General features: G+C 42.2%; 1 protein-coding gene across 1 annotated transcript in view; it reads right to left on the minus strand.

Moving 5' to 3' along the window:
• Positions 1 to 8,274, minus strand: part of LOC141127440 (ovochymase-2-like) — a 96,490-nt gene extending 88,216 nt beyond the window's left edge. Inside the window, exons 1-4 of the mRNA XM_073613877.1 lie at positions 8,271 to 8,274; positions 7,995 to 8,113; positions 5,703 to 5,796; positions 1,617 to 1,757 (exon numbers count right to left, since the gene is read on the minus strand). Of these exons, the coding sequence (XP_073469978.1) occupies positions 1,617 to 1,757; positions 5,703 to 5,796; positions 7,995 to 8,113; positions 8,271 to 8,274 (358 nt within the window). The remainder of the gene's footprint in view (positions 1 to 1,616; positions 1,758 to 5,702; positions 5,797 to 7,994; positions 8,114 to 8,270) is intronic.
• Between the last annotated feature and the right edge of the window lie 8,183 nt (positions 8,275 to 16,457).

A 16,457-nucleotide genomic window follows, 5' to 3' on the forward strand; every position in this document is an offset into this window, starting at 1 on the left:
TCTTTATTCTGCAGGGCTGCAGTATACCTCTATTCCCTCCCTAGAGGATTTTTTTTTCCAGGTTTTTCCTTATTATCCCACAAAATATAGTGCCAGTTTACCAGCACACTTGTGTTTTATCTATGTGATTGGTATTTTTTTGTATTTACTAAACTAAAGTTTACTTATGCTGACCCAGAAAGGTGCCACATGTTTGTCTGTAACTCCTAAATAATATAAGAGATGGCAGAAAAAAAGAATTGAAAGTTTTGCACAACGTAAAATATATTCATGCATCTCCTTTGTGGCTGTTTTTTTAAATAGATGTAGGCAAAGTAAAACCTGTCTTCTGAAACCTGAAAATATGTTAACAGCTCAGTTTCATTGGCTATTTATACTAATAATTTCGCACATGTGTATAGCTCTGGAGTATTTCAAAAATAATTTTATATTCTTCAAATCAATCCCTGCTACAGTTGGGTAAGACAAAATATTAGAGTTGGGCTTGAAGCCACCAGCATGATTTTTGGATTGTTATTAGAAACTAAAGCACTGGAGGATCTAGGGGAGTGTTAGTCAGCACTGGGAGAATATTCAAACCCCAAAGCGTAAAGATTTAGATTGGACTTGAACCAAACATCTCAATGCTTTAAGTGAACATGTGCTTTGCGTATGCACCATGTGAAATTTTGGGAGAGTAATGTCTTGAGGCTTTCTCACCCCTCAAATTTTCCTTCCCTGGACTCGACAAATAAGAGGAGGGACACCTGATTACATCAGTCTCCCATGGTGAACAGGCTTCGCAACCTGTGACCAGGAACTGCTTTGGATCCAAATCTTATACATTTTTTGTTCGCAATTTACAGTTGTTTCTTTTTGCACACTCAATATTAATTTGACTATGTTGTGTGGCTGGAAAAATATATAATCTAAATATATAAACTGATGGTGTCATCTGGTCCTTTGATGACACCCTGTGGGAGGGCAAAATGCATTGACGTGACACACTTCCGGTTCTGACGTCATTTCCTGTCTCGTGGGAACGCTGTTAATGGTGTTTGCTGCATCCTCTGATTGTTACAATGCCTGATTTTAACTTACTTTTGTAAGTATAACCTTTTATGTGCAATAAATTTTCAATCTTAGCATACTTCACTATTGGTCCTCCCTTTTTTTTCCTTTTGGGTACCTGTTTTTTGTATGGCTGAGTATTAACGTTGAAGGATCGTTTATCATCTCATGAGTGAACCTGCCATCCTGCAACATTATTTGGATATCGTTACAAGCCTTTACCGACTCCCGGACTGAAAAGCTGGGGGTCATTGTGATTTGGTGAGTGGGGACACATGTGGGGGTGTCTTGACTCACCTGAAAATTGTTTCTGCAACATTTTCTCTGCACCTTCTGCACACCAGATGTGAAGCATTCCCTGCATTTTTACATACTATTTGTGAAGCACCTTCATAGTTTTGTATGGACTTTATGTTTTTTGTTATCACTCACTATGGGTTTTTGTTTGTGAGCGCTGTATTTATATATATTTTACCACTATGTTGTGGGACTGCACATTTATTTATTTTTTTGCATTTGGATTGTTCTAAATCTGTGTTGCTTTAAGTGTTTGAACTTGTACTCACCTGACACCTTGTTTGGATCCACAGCTTCATAACTTGCCCGAAATCCCTTGTCTGATGTTTTATCATTAGTAGTAAATTTTACAAAAAGCTTGTTTCCAACTGAAACTATAGGACCAGGAGTTAAGTGCCCACAGTATGTGCCTGTGTACAAATAAATAAAACATTGAATTATAAATTATATAATGAAGAAAGAAAATTCATGTCTGCCATCAACATAAAAGAGACATAGGCAGACAACCTGAAAGCCACATAAATTTACACTTTGCTGGCATTTACTTTTTTCCTATGTTCATAAGTACAATATTTCACATCTAAACTGTAGAAATCAGGCCGCACATCAATGACTTTTCATCCAGATGATTTATTAACAGGCAGATCAATGACATCTCTCACTGCAATCCTCTCCACCTCCAACCACAACTTCAACATGTTTCACCCTTAACAGGGCTTAAGCCCTGATTAAGCATGATTAAGCCCTGTTAATGGTGAAACACATTGGGGTTGTGGTTTAAGGTGGAAAGGTTTGCATCGTGAGCTGTCATTGATCTGCTTGCTAATAAACCACCTGGATGAAATGATGTTGATGTGTGGCCTGGTTTCTACAGTTTCAACATTAAATAGAGTGGGCTCCTTAGGCTTTGACACCCAGATTGCCTGTGAAACTGAAAACAATGGCAGAGCGGCAGATGAGCTTCTCGGAATTATACAGTATTTCACACTTTAATTGGTGAGTCTGACTTCATTTATTCAAATTTATACAGAAACACTCTTCTGTATTGCAGACAGATTCCAAGTGATTTACAATTAAATATAATACTTTATTGCATTAAGAAATACAGACAACTCTCCTTTCTAAAGCTTTGATGGATAATTATCTATATAATCACTCAGTTGAAAACCCTCTAACTGGATTGCAATGTCCCTATTCGTGTTTGTCATGCACAATTTTAAGGCCATTTTGACTGCTTTAAATTAGATTTCAGCTGCAAAAATGTCCGAACTTGGTGGTAGGTCACCTTGATCATGAAATTAGTGGAAATTGCTGGAAAATTGCTACAAGTAATTAAAGCAGTATTAAATCCTGCATCCCCTGCTGACTAATGCAACGTACACATGGGTGGACTTTCCGACCAGACTGGTCCGACGGACTTTTGACAGACCTCCGACTGACTTTTTTTATGAACGGACTTGCCTACACAAGTCCGGACTACGGACTGACTTGCCTACACACGACCGGATTTTCCAGCGGACTGTGTCCGCTGGTCTTCCCGACGGAGTTACGACGGACTTTCCAAATGAACGGACTTGCCCACACACGAACAAGTCAGTTCATTTTGAATGTGACTTGGGTACAACGGGACTAGGAAAGGAAGTCAATCTCGACACTTTTATCGGCGAGATTGACACCTTGCGAGCCCCGTCGCGGGGCATACCAGGCCCTCGGGAGATGTTGACCATGCCCCCTTATGAGGTCACAGTCCCAGCATACCCTGGGACTGATGTCATAAGGGGGCGGGGTCACCGCCTATATAAGTCATCATGCACCGCTCACACGGCATTACAGCGGGAGAGAGCGTCATGTCATCATTGGAAGAAGAGAAGAGGGAAGAAGACGACGCAGAAGTCCGGGCCACCGCTAGCAAAAGAGCGGCAGAAGATAGCGGAGGAGCCGGCAGAAGAACCGGACACCGGGAGAAGAGGTCGAACACTGGGAGAAGAGGTGGAAGAGTGGGAGAAGAACCAGACACCGGGAGAAGAGGCCCGGAGAGAGCGGCAAAGTTGGAAGAATACCCCCGGAGCTGTCCAATAAATTACCTAAAATAAACCTGTGTAGTGTGTTTTTTTATTGTCAATTTTTTCCTAGGTGAATGGGTAGGGGTACGATGTACCCCATACTCATTCACATAGGGTGGGAGGCCGGGATCTGGGGGCCCCCTTATTAAAGGGGGCTCCCGTATTCTGATAAGCCCCCGCCCGCAAACCCCGACAACCAACAGCCAGGGTTGTCGGGAAGAGGCCCTTGTCCTCATCAACAAGGTGCTTTGGGGTGGGGGGCCCAAAGCACCCACCCCCCCATGTTGAGGGCATGCGGCCTGGTATGGTTCAGGAGAGGGGACGCTCGCCCATCCCCACCCCCTTTCCTGACCGGCCGGGCTGCATGCTTGGATAAGGGTCTGGTATGGATTTTGGGGGGACCCCACGCTGTTTTTTCGCAGTAGGGGGTTCCCTTAAAATCCATACCAGACCTAGGGGACATCATCGCTTCCACCTCACGCTCGCCGCAATAGGAAAATTTGTTTTTCCTATTGCAGCGAGCGCGAGATGTAGTACCCTGCCCTTGCCTCGTATCTGGTCCATCTGACCAGCATACAGACGAACGGGCTTTCCGTTAGGAACTGAGTCCAGCGGAGTTACGACGGAAAGATTTGAAGCAGATTTCAAATCTAAAGTCCGTTGGAAGTCCGATACAGCCCACACACGGTCGGATTGTCCGCCGGATTTGGTCAATCGGACCAGTCCGATCGGAAAGCCCGCCCGTGTGTACACATAAGACTGGGATGTCATTAAAGTTCATGTGTGTGTAAAGGCATACACACTATATACTATACCTTTTGGTAATATAGCATATATTTGGCTGAGAAATCACTTTGAAAAACACCCCCCCCCCTAGCATTTCTGGCCTTGGCCATCTTGAGTAAGGGCTGATGATTCATGTAGCATTTACTCCCTAGAATCCAGCTGCCCTTAGCTCAGGCATGCAGGAAGCAGGAGTGCTTAAATGAGAAACTCCCTCCTGAAGACTCCTGGGATGTATGACATCATTTGCATAGGCCTGGAAACAAGAAAGTAACTGAAGAAATGTCTATTGCTGATATATTGCTAATATCCTATCTATTTACTAATAAGCATAAGAATTAAAAAAGGCAGTGTTTATTGAGAGAGGTTCTGCTTTTAGATACCAATGTTGTTTACTAGTTTGGACTAATTATTGTCTCCAAGAATGTATAATTATGTTAGATATTGTTCACTTATCTGAGCTCACTCTAGTCTCCAAAAAACAAATTGCTAGATAAATTGTTGTTCACTACTCTGATCCTCCTCTGATCCCCAAAAACTAGTAACTATGCAAACCATTTCTCATTTTTGCTCCCCCTGAAACAAGTACCAAAAATAAAAGTGGTCAACAAATTCCCCAAAGTAACCCAAAACCCATATAACATACCTCCAGTATTTTAAAATATTAAACTAGAACTGTGGTCTCCCATTAAAAACATGTGCTGCAACACTTGAACATAAGTGCATCTGCACTTACAGTTAACTGTTAGTCCCCCTGGAAAGTTCCACACATTTTATTACTAATATTATGCAGGATTTATAAAGCGCCAACAGTTTCTGCAGCATTTTACAATATAAAAGGACACATTACAGTTTCAATATATGAGGACGAGGAAGGCCCTGCTTAAATACCTGTTGATCCTGCCAGTGATGCCTAATGCACCTTTTTTGTGATGGTGTGGCAAAGATGCTGCACTGCTCCTGAATTTAGAGTACAGTTGCCACTCTCTGCCTGCACTACAGTGGGAGAAAAGATGTTGCAGGTGGTTTGGCTAGTATCAATATGGCTGCTGATTAACAAGCCTGAAGCTTGTCAATCAGCACCTGGCTACACTTAGTCCTGCCCACTGCATTCTGAATTAACAGCACTGCCTCTGTTGTTGAAACCCTCCTACTGTGAGCTGCAGTGTCTGGGAGGGGGATTGTGTGAGACACTACTGAATAGGAGGGTTTGACCTAGAGGTTGTTTAATTGTATCACATAGTAACTGGATTTGGTACTTGTTTAGTCTATCATAAAGGAACCTTTAGCTGTACTTTATGTTTTTATCTTATTTTTGTATTATTTTCATATTTGAAAGACCCGCCATAAAAATACTTGTATAGAGCAAAATGTTTGACTCTGTAAACTGTGTAAGGACATTGCAACACAGCTAATAAATATAAGTATGCCACCTCGAAAAGCTCATGGGCATATTATCTGGCGAACAAGAGTTCTATCATTCTGTCTTTCTATCATTTTTATACATACCCAGAACTCCCACATTATCTTCTACAGTGATGTGATCTGAACTACAAAGTGTGCTGCTTTCTACCTGGAACTCTGTAAACCACAAGTGGACTACCTGAAAAATACAATTTGTACAAGTCAAGTAATCACTATTTTATACACATGCATATATAGTATAATAAACTAAGGGGAGATCTTCAAAGTGAGAAAAAACTGTAATCATCCTGTTCTTTGTTGGTGAATCTTCCATTCATGAAAAAAAGGAAAAGCAGCAACAGCCATATAAACTTTTTTTTTAGGGCTAGATTATACTTGTGGCTGGGAGCCATGGATTTACTGCCACCCCCCCCAACTGCCCTCTTAAGCTGCAAAGGCAGCTGGACGGAGTTGTACACATGCCGTAGCTTTGATGCTTTAGTTCACGGGTTCATCACAAATGATATCTCTTCTGTAGCATTTGACATTCAGTACCATCAATGAATGTGACCCATTCAAGTTAATACGGACATGCCACATCTGGTGCAGTGGCGCAAGCTTTAAAGAGTTAAAATAGGCAGCGAGGAAGCAACATATCACCTCCTAACCTCTTGTCAAATGCCCTCTTAAAAACAATCCACCGCTGAGGGCAACTCCGGTTTAAATGAGTACTTGCTTGTGAAAGCTGCCGTTGTTCATTATTCTTGATTGCAGTTAGTATGGTTGTAAATACTCCCCTAAGCATCCTATTACCATAAGTTAGTAATGCTTTGGTGCAAATGCAGGCCTCCTACTGGTGAAATCTGGCATTGTAGCAAAACTATACCGCTTGAGAACAGCAAGCAATGAAAAATTCAGCAGTTGTTTAACAGGTTCTCTGGGAGAGAGTACAACTACATAGAGGTAGTGTTTTTCTATAGGGGAACTGTTCTTTGCCCATGCAGGGTAAAGTAGAAGGGTTCACCCTCAGCAGCAGTATCTTCTCACCTTTCTTTAAATCACCTGTTACTCCAGATATCTACCATAAGCAACTAAAGGCAGCTCCAGGTAAGCTAAAAGTCATTTTAACTTGAGCTTATACAGGGCTAAGGAATCTCTTCTCACCCACCATGTGACAGTGTTGGACCACGCACCAGTGCTATCATATGAGAGACTGGGGAGTGATTTTCATGCTCCACCATACCAAGGATAGAAAAAAAAAATATATATATTTTTTTGCAGCCAGTGATTGAACAGAGGAAATGCAAGTATATGATTCTGGGGAAGGAGTATTAAATATTCCTTTGCTCAGCATTTGCAAAGCACAGGTTTGCTTTAAACTTAAAATGTCCCTTTAGCATTAACATTTATTAGATACATTTTCAGGTACACTATAAAGACAGGATTCATCAGGATGTTTAGAGCAAGCCAGTCTATTAGCAATGATAATAACTGTACAAAGATCAACAGAACAGATACTGTATATTGGCCCTTAACTGTTAGATCACAAGGCCTGGACTTTGGTAGCCGAGGGCATTTATGATACATGATGTGTAGCACAATACTTTATTTGCATTAGTATTAAAGAATACATAGTAGAGTTGCCATATATAAGTGATAATTTAGTGGTGACTAGCAAAATTCCCTGAAAATTTATACCTACAGTAACATTTTTTAAGGTTTGTCATAGGAGCTGAATACAAATGCCCTGCTGAAACATGCATGTAGGGCAGGGAAAGAACCCGACAAACCAGCGCTTGCATGAGTTTGATTATAAAGAATTTCCGATTAATTGTCAAGAAATTTAATTTGCCTTTAAAACATTTACATATTCGGAGATGGGGATGTATGGCTACTAGATGAAGACTGACAAACTGGGAACTTTGGCTTTTGTCAAGAGGTCTTGAATGTTTCAGTATATTTTTAAGGGATAGGAGATTCTTTGGGCTGCCCAGTCTCATGTTTGATGTGAAGGATTTACATTTAATAAGAAAATTAAAAAGTACAGTAAATAAATAAATCTACTAGTCTCATAAAAAAATAATGGTTGTTCCATTGCGTTAGGATAAATTTGATCATGTACATATTGTGGTCTGGTTTGCCATAAGTATCAGAGTTCCAATCTACTTCTAATTGTCCCCCCAAACCACAGAACCATTATTTAAGACAATAATGATAAACTTCTTGCATTGTAAACCTTTTCATGGTTGTCTGTTTGAAATCCCCTATTCTTGGCCCCAAACAGGTGCCTATCTCCAAAAATACATATATTACTTCAGTAATGATACATTCTATATTCATTTCAGGCTATTGTTCTTCTATTAACCCCAGGAATTGTATAAATCTGTAAGCACTTACTTTGCCATCAGGAACTGTTATTTCCCACGCACATATTTTATTGTTCTCATAGCTTGAAGGGTAATTTAAACTGGAAAAGCTTCCTGAAGATCCAGAGAGATGATATATGGAACTGCAGTCTGTATAACAAGTAAAAACAGAAATGAAAAATTTAGAATATACCAAATCAATTTATGTTTATTTGAGGAAGAGTCGAACTGTGGAACATTGGCCCATAAAGGCAAATAGAAGACAAAGGACTAGTCAAAAGTGGTCTCCCTGCAGCTAATCTTTTACCCATTTCTGAATTATCATGCCTTGTTGTGCAATGTGTCTGTGTGTGTGGGTGGCCATCCTAGTAGCAAGGCAGCTGCAAGGCTTTGCTTCCTCATGTCAGTGCTGCTCCTCTAAATACTGGTGATCTGATGACTGAGGGTGAAATAATCAAGTAAGAGGTTAAGATGGAATAATTGGATTACTCAAAAACTATCTGAAGCACTTAATGGTTCAGGTACCACTGTGTTGTTACCAAGAACTATAATTGTATGCCATACCCACCAAACAGATTGTGCAGTAGTAACATGTAGTGACACATGTTTGTTAATCTGCATTTATGCAATGTCTGAATGGGGCCTTAGATTTTCTGATATCCTAACAAACTCAAACACTTGCTTCTGATAGCCGAATGTATAAAATGTAAAATACTAACAACAATATACAAAGCCATCACCAACCTCATCTTCAAATATCACCAAAATCATTCCTCTCAAGACCTCCTGCTTGCTAGCTCCTTTATCACTTGTTCCCATACTTGCCTCCAAACCTTATCTAGAGTCTCTGCCATTATCTGGAACTCCCTACCCCATCTGTCTGACACTTTCATACTTTGTCCATATTTGGCAATCTCTAAAAACACATCTCTTCAGATAGGCCTATCCTGTTTCCACCTATAAAACTGTACTTCTACCTTCTCCACAAGCTCATCCCTCACATTTAATACCTTTAGTACCACTTGCCTTTCCCTTTTAGATTGTAAGCTTTCATAAGCAGGGCCCTTCTAATCCTCCAAATTGTATTGTAGCTGTTCTGCCTCTCTTTATTTTGTAAAGTACTGAGCAAACTTTTGGCACTATATAAATTGTATTGTAGCACCCTGGTGTTTAGGAAGGGTTGCTAAGTAAATTTAGTTGCCAGGCAGTAGTTGCCCTGATTAATTGTTAGTAGATCCACTGATTCCTCTCTAGTTCTGGACTTGCTGCACCTTCTCTCTTCTGTCGCTAGGTGGCGTCATGCTGGTGACATTAGATAGACAAGGGTTTAGCAAGGTCAGGTTATGAATGGATGGGGTGTCTCAGCCAATTGGCAGGGGTTTCTTTAGTCCCTTGGCCTGCTGAGAGAGCCTATTTATTTGGGTGGAGTCAGGTAATCGGGGTTCTGTGCCACCTGGACGGCTGTCTGGGTGGACATGTGTTATGCTGCCCTGGGCTTCTAGGCAGGAAGCCTGAGGCCTATCCTGGGGACATCTGGCTGCTAGGCTGTCTGAGGGCCTAAGATTGGAGTCCAACCGATAGTAACGGTTCAGCCAGACAGGAAACCAATTGAGGTCGGAGGTAGAGGGGAAGCCGTTGCCACTAAGGGGCCATCCGCCTTGTTACCAGAGACCATTGTGAGTAAGCTGGAGCCAGTACCAGAGCAGTCTTCTCACCAGCCGGGGACGGTGAAGAAGTGGGAAAGCAAGTGCCAAGCCAGGGACCCAGCGGGACAGCAAAGGTGACGACTGAGGAGCATCAGTGAGTGCCAAGCCAGTGACCTAGCGGGTTAGCAGGGGTGACGCTTGAGGAGTATCTGTGAGTGCCAAGCCAGGGACCCAGCAGGGAAGCGGGGGTGACGCTTGAGGAAGATACAGAATAATGGAGGTGGAAGATCCAGTGGTGATTGGGTCTCAGAGTTTAACGAGAGACTTGGAGCTCAGTGAGTGAAGACCTACAGTGAGCGACTGTAGTGTGCAAGGAGAACTATTCTGTGTTACCAATAGTTAAGTACAAGTACCATTAGTGACTGTTGCAAGATTTGGTGCCACAGGAGACAGAGGTCCTACCTATACAGAAGTGGTGTCTGGCTGGAGGTCGTCCACTGTATAGCTGTCTACCTATAGAAGTCTCGGAGTTTGCCAATTATCATTGCATGTACTTAAGGGTGTCCTGGCCCTAACCCTCTCTTCCACAGTTCTTGTTCAAGAGACAATAAATCTCTTTGCATCCAAAAAGTGTCTGGCGCCCATCACTTTAACTTGTATTACATCCACCATGCCTTGTACCCCACTCTACCAAGAAGGATGTCAGCTCTCCCTGACTCTAGAGGTCACCATTAGGTCTCTAGTGGCCGGGGCCCTTGCTACAGTATAAACTAATAATACTGTAATAACAATACAACAAAAAATAAAATAACAGTCCAGATGCAGAAAATGTGATACAAAAAAATAATATTAATATGTTATGGGTTTAATGCAGCAAAACTAAACGGCCTGCTTCTGTCAGACCAGCTACAGTGTACATGGGCCAAACGTCGGACGGTTTCTATTGAACATAGACATTCGGCCTGTGTGTACTAATCTTAAAGCCTGGTACACACTACTAGTTTTTTTCGTTCAACCCAGCAGGGCTGAACAAACAAAAACTGACAGCACAGGAGGAGCCGCTGTACTAACTATACAATGTTACTACAATGATCTCCCCTGCTGTGCTATTGCGTTCTGACAGGGGAATTGTCACCCCCCCCCCCCACCACCAAAACACTCCAGTCAATGGGTAAGCACACTGATCTGGACACAATGGGCAGACCTTTTCCAATCATGCTTCTATGACAGCTTTGGCTGGCTTCTGTCGGACCGGCTGTAGTACACACAGGCCAAATGTCGTCCGGTTTCTATTGAACCAGCTGATGCTGCCCGACAGTCGGCCCGTGTGTACTAGGCTTAACTCCTTAACCCCTCCCTAAACCTCAAGTTCACCCATACTGCCATCACAAATCATGCATACAATAAAGTTCACCCCAACTTATAGCAATAATATTACTGTGCTAAAAAGTTAATGCAATTACTACTACTACTACTTCCAGTTCCTTTTGGCCTCAGGTTACAGTCTGCAATGGCTAGTGTGATGAAAACAGATAAAACCAAAAGCCTTTTTGACATCAAGTTAAGTCAAGATTTATTGTCATTCCACTACACGTAAGAACATACAGTAGAAATATCGTATCTCACAGGGCCAAGGTGCTACATACAAATTAAACATAATTATAACTAGATGTACAAAGAATAAGGAATACACATCTGGGAACTACGTAACTGTACATATACTATATGTTTCCAAAAGTCTTTGTAGCAGCAAGTGTTTATAAAAGTGTCTAGTGCATATTCAAGAGTAAAAAGGAGGGGACGTGAGACGTTCCTGATCACAATATATAGGAAAGAAAAAAAGAAATCAAACTGCGCTACAGTACATAGTAAACCTATAACCCATACAAATTGAATAGTAAATAAACGAATACATGAAAATTAGCAGCAATTCTCCTGAATAACATAAATACAGTTGACAACAATTAGAAAACATAAAATCTCGCTAGATAGAAGGTGAAAAATATGATCAATCAAAACGATCAATAACCTAGTGGGTAATTGAAGTGAAAAAAAGGTGTACACATTGAAATTAAATTGAAAATAAGGTATCCTCATGTGGGAATGTCCACCAATGTTCCAACCACAGTGTGATAAACAAAAATATTAAAAATTGACCACAGAAAAGTATCCAACAAACACCCCAAGGCGTTGTCCCTCATAAGTGAAAAGTCCAACCATAAAAAGTGTCTTTGGCATGTGAGGAGACTTGTGACCCCACCATGGTACGAGGAGAATTTTGATCATTAGGAGCCCTGCTGAGGAGTTGTGGAGATCGCCATACTATCCCCACTTTATACAGCAGCTGATCCATCTGTTGTGCCCTGCAAGAATTCTGTATATACAGGCTTTCAGTGATCCTTTGTAGTGGGGGGTCATGGGCTTCTGGTAAGCAGTAACCCCTTACTCACCGGTGGTGGATTTCTTTCACAAGTCTCCTCACATGCCAAAGACACTTTTTATGGTTGGACTTTTCACTTATGAGGGACAACGCCTTGGGGTGTTTGTTGGATACTTTTCTGTGGTCAATTTTTAATATTTTTGTTTATCACACTGTGGTTGGCACATTGGTGGACATTCCCACATGAGGATACCTTATTTTCAATTTAATTTCAATGTGTACACCTTTTTTTCACTTCAATCACCCACTAGATTATTGATCGTTTTGATCGATCAGTGCGTGATCATATTTTTCACCTTCTATCTAGCACAATTTTATGTTTTCACAATATATAGGAATGGAAGAGGTTTCAAAGAGGATTGGAGTCGAAGGCTCTCAAAGCCTGGGGGAAAAAACTGTTGAACAGTCTGACAGTCCTGGTTTTGATACTCCGGTACCTTCTAACTGATGGCAAGAGCTGAAGGAGACTGTGGGAGGGATGAGTCGGATCCCTCATGATACTGGTAGCTTTTCTGGAGCATCGTGTATGGAAAATGTCCAGGATGGAGGGGAGAGAGACACCAATAATCTTTTCAGCCATATTCACTAGCCGCTGCAGGGTCTTGCGGTCAGCAGAACTGCAGTTCCCATACCAGACAATGATGCAGCTGGTCAGCACGCTTTCAATGATTCCCCTATAAAATGTAGTAAGGATGGGTGGGGGGAGACTGGCTTTTTTAAGGCAGCAGAGAAAATATAGGCGCTGTTGTGCCTTCTTGGTTAGTGAGGTGATGTTGGTTTTCCAGGTAATATCCTCTGATATGTGCACTCCCAGGAATTTAATACTGCTTATGCAGCATACACACGGGCGGACTTTTCGACCGGACTGGTCCGATGGACCGAGTCCGGCGGACAATCCGATCGTGTGTGGGCTTCATGGGACCTTCAGCGGACTTTTCCAGTCGAAAATCTGACGGACTTTAGATTTGGAACATGCTTCAAATCTTTACGTCATAACTCCGCCGGACCCAGAAATCCACTCGTCTGTATGCTAATCCGACGGACAAAAAAACGACGCTAGGGCAGCTATTGGCTACTGGTTATCAACTTCCTTATTTTAGCCCGGTGTACGTCATCACGTACGAATCCGTCTGACTTTGGTGTGATCGTGTGTAGCAAGTCCGTTCGTTAAAAAGTCTGTCGGAAGCCCGTCAAAAGTCTGTCGGACCAGTCCGGTTGAAAAGACCGCCGGGGATGTACGCGGCCTTACTCTCTCCACAGTCAAGCTGTCGATGGTCAGTGGGGAGTGATCAACAGAATTTCTCCTTAAATCTATCACAACCTCCTTTGTTTTGCTTACATTAAGGACAGGTTGTTTGTACTACACCATTTAACCAGTTGTTCCACTTCCTCTCTGTAGAGTGTTTCATCATTGTTGCTGATGAGACCCACCACAGTTGTGTCATTCGCAAACTTGATGATATGGTTGGAGCTGAACTTGGCAGTACAGTCTTGGGTCAGCAGTGTGAAGAGCAACGGGCTGAGCACACATCCCTGTCGGGCACCCGTGCTCAGTGTGGTAGTGCTCGACGTGCTGCAGCCAACACGGACTGACTGAGGTTTTCCGGTTAAAAAGTCCAGGATCCAATACATCAGATTTGTATATGCAACTTTTCTGCAAAACAGTCTATTCGAAAAGAAAAATGGTAATGCAAGTAAACAGCTGCGCCTATATTAATGAGTTTTATCCTTTGTTTGTAGACCATAGCTTTTCTTAAGGACCATTATTTTATTCTAAGTGTAAGACTCCAAATTAAGAGAAAAAAAAGCTTTTGTGTGAACCTATAAGTAACTTTAGAGGTCTATGTACTGCAATACAAAGCCTGGGCTGCACTATGTATGTATCAACCATGTCTCAAAGTGAAAGAAAAAGCTTTAGCTATAGCCCCCACCCACTGGCCACACTCCTCTGAAACATTTAACCTTGATTGAGCTTAATCGTTATGCCCTTTATCCCCTACACTGTCACAACGTACAATCCAGAAAAGTTAGTTCCCTAGCACAGCCCTCTCCCTCTTTTCATCTCACAGCCCTCCTCTTCTGGGAGTGTCTAATTATTGTCTGTGCTGGCTCAGCTACTTTTCTCCTCCCCTCAACTCTCTACTTGAACCTACATAAGCAGCCAGGGGAGGAGCAAAGGGGAATACTATAGTGTGTTAGTTCAATGCCAACTCTGAGACTGGTGGGGCTGCAGATATCACATCCAAGATAGTGGTTCCCAGCAGCCATCTCAGGCCTTTTGGATGTCTACACAAGGGAGGCTTTTACAGGTAAATAACATGCATAAAATATGTTAAAAACGCATATAAAGTTAGGTTAAAATTTTTGGTTAAATGAATGGTCAGATGACAGGGTATCTTTAATTGAGCTCCTATGCCAGCCCAACATTCATGTCAGAGTTCAGCAGTCTGCAGCAGTCTTTGTCATTTTTGGTAAAATTAATGCTCGGGTAACAGGGTCTCTTTAATCTCTTGCCAACCGCCCCACATACATATACTTCAGGGCAGCGGCTCCTGTGCGCGAAATCATGTACAGGTACGTGATTTTGCTCTTCCGGGCCGGTGACCCGCTCCCACTGTGATTGGACACAGTGAGAGCCAATCAGCGGATCAGTCGGACTCGATGTCTGCCGGGACCCGCCGATCATTCACGAGAGAAGCAGAACGGCAGTCTGCCTATGTAAACAAGGCAGATTGCCGTTCTGCTAGTAGGGGAGAACGAGATCTTTGTCTTCTCACAGCCAAAGCACCCCCCCACAGTTAGAAAGCACTCCCTAGGAGCACATTTAACCCTTTGATCGCCCCTGATGTTAACCCCTTCCATGCCAGTGTCATTAGTACAGTGACAGTGCATTTTTTTTTAGCACTGTATTGGTATCACTGGTCCCCAAAAAGTGTCACTTAGTGTCACTACCGCCATTACTAGTAAAAAAAAATATATATATATATACATTTTTTTTTCCATAAATCTATCCTATAGTTTGTAGACGCCCTAACGTTTGCGCAAACCGATCAATATATGCGTATTTAATTTTTTTTTACAAAAAACATGTATCAGAATACATACAGTATTGACCTAAATTTTGAAAAGATTAGATTTTTTACATTTTTTTATTGGACATGTTTTATAGCAGAAAGTAAAAAATATTGTTTTTTTTTTTCAAAATTGTTCATAGCCCAAAAAATAAAAACCGCAGAGGTGATCAAATACAGTACCACCAAAAGAAAGCTCTATTTGTAGGAAAAAAAGAACATTAATTTTATTTAGGTACAGAGTTGCACTACCGCGCGATTGTCAGTTAAAGTAACACAGTGCTGTACTGCAAAAAACGGCCTGGTCATGAAGGGAGGTAAATCTTCCAGAGCTGAAGTGGGTAATGCCAGCCCAAAATGAATGTCAGAGCACAGCAGTCTGCAGCAGTCTTTGCCTAAAAGCCCAACCCCAGGAATTAAAAAGAGTTAAACATTTAATAAATGCAGTGTGGGGGAGCCCTACTGCAATGATAATTTTTTTCCTGGTGTAATTCCTGGAGTTGGGTTTTAAGCCTGCCGCAGAGGAAACTAAGCAATGGATAGATTAAGGACAGGTTTGCCTGAAGGGTGCCCACCCCTCCTTATAGGTAGAGGGATGCATGGAACAGAACTTTATCAGTTGGCACAGGAGCCTTAAGCCCTGTACACACAGGCCGAATGTCAGGAGACCTTCGGCCTGTGTGTATGTTAGCTGGTCCAGTCGGATGAGCATGCTGGAAAACCAGCAGCCGACTGGCAATCTACCTGTCAGAACACAACAGCTCAGCGGGGGAGATTGCTGTACTGATGTTGGATTGTTAGTACAGCAGCTCCGACCAGAGATGTCAGGTTTTTTATTTTTTTTAAGCTATTAATGTGTACCAGGCTTAATTAAATAGAGAAAATAAGCCATTTCTGTTATTAAATTATATACATTTTTGTATTTTTTCATTGGCTTAAAGAGGTTGTAAACCTCCATGGGGAAGTTGTACTTATAGGTAAACCTAGAATAAGGCTTACCTATAGGTACTGTAAGTATCTCCTAAATGTGCACCGTTCAGGAGATATTTACTGTTTACTGCACTGATGATGTCACCTGCGCATACGCTCTGAAGGAACGGCCGCCCGTGCTATTTCTTCAGGCGAGTGTGACGTGACTGGCGGCTCCCGAACGCATGCGTGGGAGTGACGTCACTCGGCTTCAGCCAGTCACAGAGCCGGAGTCCGCAGCCCCAGAAGGAAGATGGGCGAAGATGGATGCGGCCTGCACCAGGGACGACGCAGGCTTCGTTTGCAGGTAAGTGTCACATAGTGTGCTAGGATGTGATGCATACTAGCACATTATCACATTATGCCTT

The sequence above is a fragment of the Aquarana catesbeiana genome, linkage group LG01, assembly GCF_042186555.1.
Source record: "Aquarana catesbeiana isolate 2022-GZ linkage group LG01, ASM4218655v1, whole genome shotgun sequence".
NCBI classification, from domain to species: Eukaryota; Metazoa; Chordata; class Amphibia; order Anura; family Ranidae; genus Aquarana; species Aquarana catesbeiana.